The 2,270-nt window shown below is 36.9% G+C and overlaps 1 protein-coding gene across 1 annotated transcript in view; it reads left to right on the forward strand.

Annotated features, from left to right (window-relative positions):
• The window catches only part of AASS (aminoadipate-semialdehyde synthase), a 71,016-nt gene that overhangs the window by 33,092 nt on the left and 35,654 nt on the right, over positions 1 to 2,270 (forward strand). The window contains exons 9-10 of the mRNA XM_011995998.1: positions 165 to 344; positions 722 to 833. Coding sequence (XP_011851388.1) covers positions 165 to 344; positions 722 to 833 — 292 coding nt within the window. The remainder of the gene's footprint in view (positions 1 to 164; positions 345 to 721; positions 834 to 2,270) is intronic.

A 2,270-nucleotide genomic window follows, 5' to 3' on the forward strand; every position in this document is an offset into this window, starting at 1 on the left:
TTTTTTTTTTTTTTTTTGTGGAGACTAAAACTCATACTGGGAAGATTCTCTGTATCACAGAACAGTGCAGAGTCCTGAAGAATGAGCTATAGGAAAAAGACCCCAAAAGCCTGGGAAATATTTAGGATCCGTTTTGAAAATTGTTCTGAACTCCTTTTTTTTAGTCTTGTTGGAGACTTCAGAATTTCATCCTCTCATCTAAGTATTGATGTTATTTTCAGACTTGTGGCAATATGTGACATTTCAGCTGACACAGGAGGGTCTATAGAGTTTATGACTGAGTGTACAACAATAGAGCGTCCCTTTTGCATGTATGATGCAGACCAGCATATTATTCATGACAGGTGAGTTTGCTAAAGTTGTTAGATGATATTCATCACTTAGTTACATAGATATACTACTCTAAAATGCTTAATATTTTACATCTTTATGAAGCTATGAAAATTTGGAGAGATATACTCAAATATACTAAAATTAGGTTAAGAAACATGCAAATTTGAACACACACACACACACACAAAGACACACACACATATATTTAAATGGGAGACGGGTTGCTGAAGAAGGAAAATGGTTTGAAAAGTTTTGTTTATTTTTGCATGTACTTTTATACAAAATTACAAATGATAATGAAGCAAATATAACGAAGTAGACATCTGGAAAAGTCAGAACTTACAAATAATGTTTTGTGCTACTGAATAAACCACATTGCTTCTCTTAGTGTTGAAGGCTCGGGGATCCTGATGTGTTCCATTGACAATTTGCCAGCACAGCTCCCAATTGAAGCCACAGAATGCTTTGGAGACATGCTTTACCCTTATGTTGAAGAAATGGTAAGCAGACTGGTAATATCAGTAACAACTCTGTGGCTTTAAATAGTATAATGGGGTAATTCTGTGAATGTTCTGGTCTTCTGTATCTAAGAAATCTGTTGTAAAATGAAATGCCCGCCCTTCCCTGAAATACTTACTGATACTATTTTATTTGACATGTTCTGCTTACTTGTCTCTTGGGGGATATGATGATATCACTGCCTTCATGCTTAATTACAATTACATCTCTTTCCCATTATAGGTATTTTATTAAGAATGTTAACCATGTGTGAGATAAAACATGCCTTATTTTTAATTATTTGCCATCTATGTCAGTTCATATTGGGGCACTCTTATTATGCCATAATAACTAGATCTGAAAAATTAGAAATATAGAACGTTTTATTGGGTTCTGGTCACTAATGGTTAAGTGACAGCTTATGTTGAGGTCATGTATTTTTCTTCTGTGATCAGTGAATAGCTAATGAAATACCATGTTATCTAAATTCCATTTTGTTTATCAAAGAAAATTTTTCTTATTTCAGTTTTTATCCTAAGCATTCATAGCCTTCCTGCTTTATTTTTATTTCAGAATGTCTGCCTCTGCCAACGATTTCAATATAAAGAATGGCTCTTGCTCTTTTCATCTATATCTTCCCTCATAAGCTCTCACATTAAAATAGAACAATAGTTAGTGGGGCAAGAGTAAATGAAATTTCCAGTCTGTGATCTTCTTTTCTTTCAAACGGTATTCCATTTTGACCCTTTCTTTTTCCTATTGGACTATGTCAACAGGGAGATGTAGCAGGCCTGACAGAATGCAGGCAGCAGACACTGTCACTGTCATGGTTAGACATACTGCACCTACTATGTGCAGGAAGTGTTCCAAGTACTAAATGTATTTTAATTTTAAGTACTCATGAGAACCATGTTAGGTAAGTACCATCATTATATCCGTTTTACACATTATAAAACAAATACAGAGAAGTTAAGGACGTGTTGCTGATGCAGTCAGTACTGGATCTGCAATGTGTCTGGAGTTGGTGCTGAGGGATTAAAGAAGCAGGAGAAGGAGAGTACAAATGCCAGGCTTTGCTGGAGACATCAACTTGCTTTATGGCCTTGAGCAGGGCACTCACTTCCTTTCTGAACCTCAGATATTTCATCTGTAACGTGAGGTGGTTGTAATGAACATAATATCTTATTTTATTTTATTTTATTTATTTATTTTTTGAGACAGAGTCTCACCCTGTCGCCCAGGCTGGAGTGCAGTGACGCAATCGTGGCTCACTGCAACCTCCACCTCCCAGGTTCAAGCGATTCTTCCTGACTCAGCCTCCCGAGTAGCCGGGACCACAGGTGCGTGTCACCACGCCTGGCTAATTTTTGTAGTTTTTAGTAAAGACGGGGTTTCACCATGTTGACCAGGCTAGTCTTGAACTCCTGACCTCATGATCC

Source organism: Mandrillus leucophaeus, unplaced genomic scaffold, assembly GCF_000951045.1.
Source record: "Mandrillus leucophaeus isolate KB7577 unplaced genomic scaffold, Mleu.le_1.0 Scaffold5, whole genome shotgun sequence".
Classification (NCBI taxonomy): Eukaryota; Metazoa; Chordata; class Mammalia; order Primates; family Cercopithecidae; genus Mandrillus; species Mandrillus leucophaeus.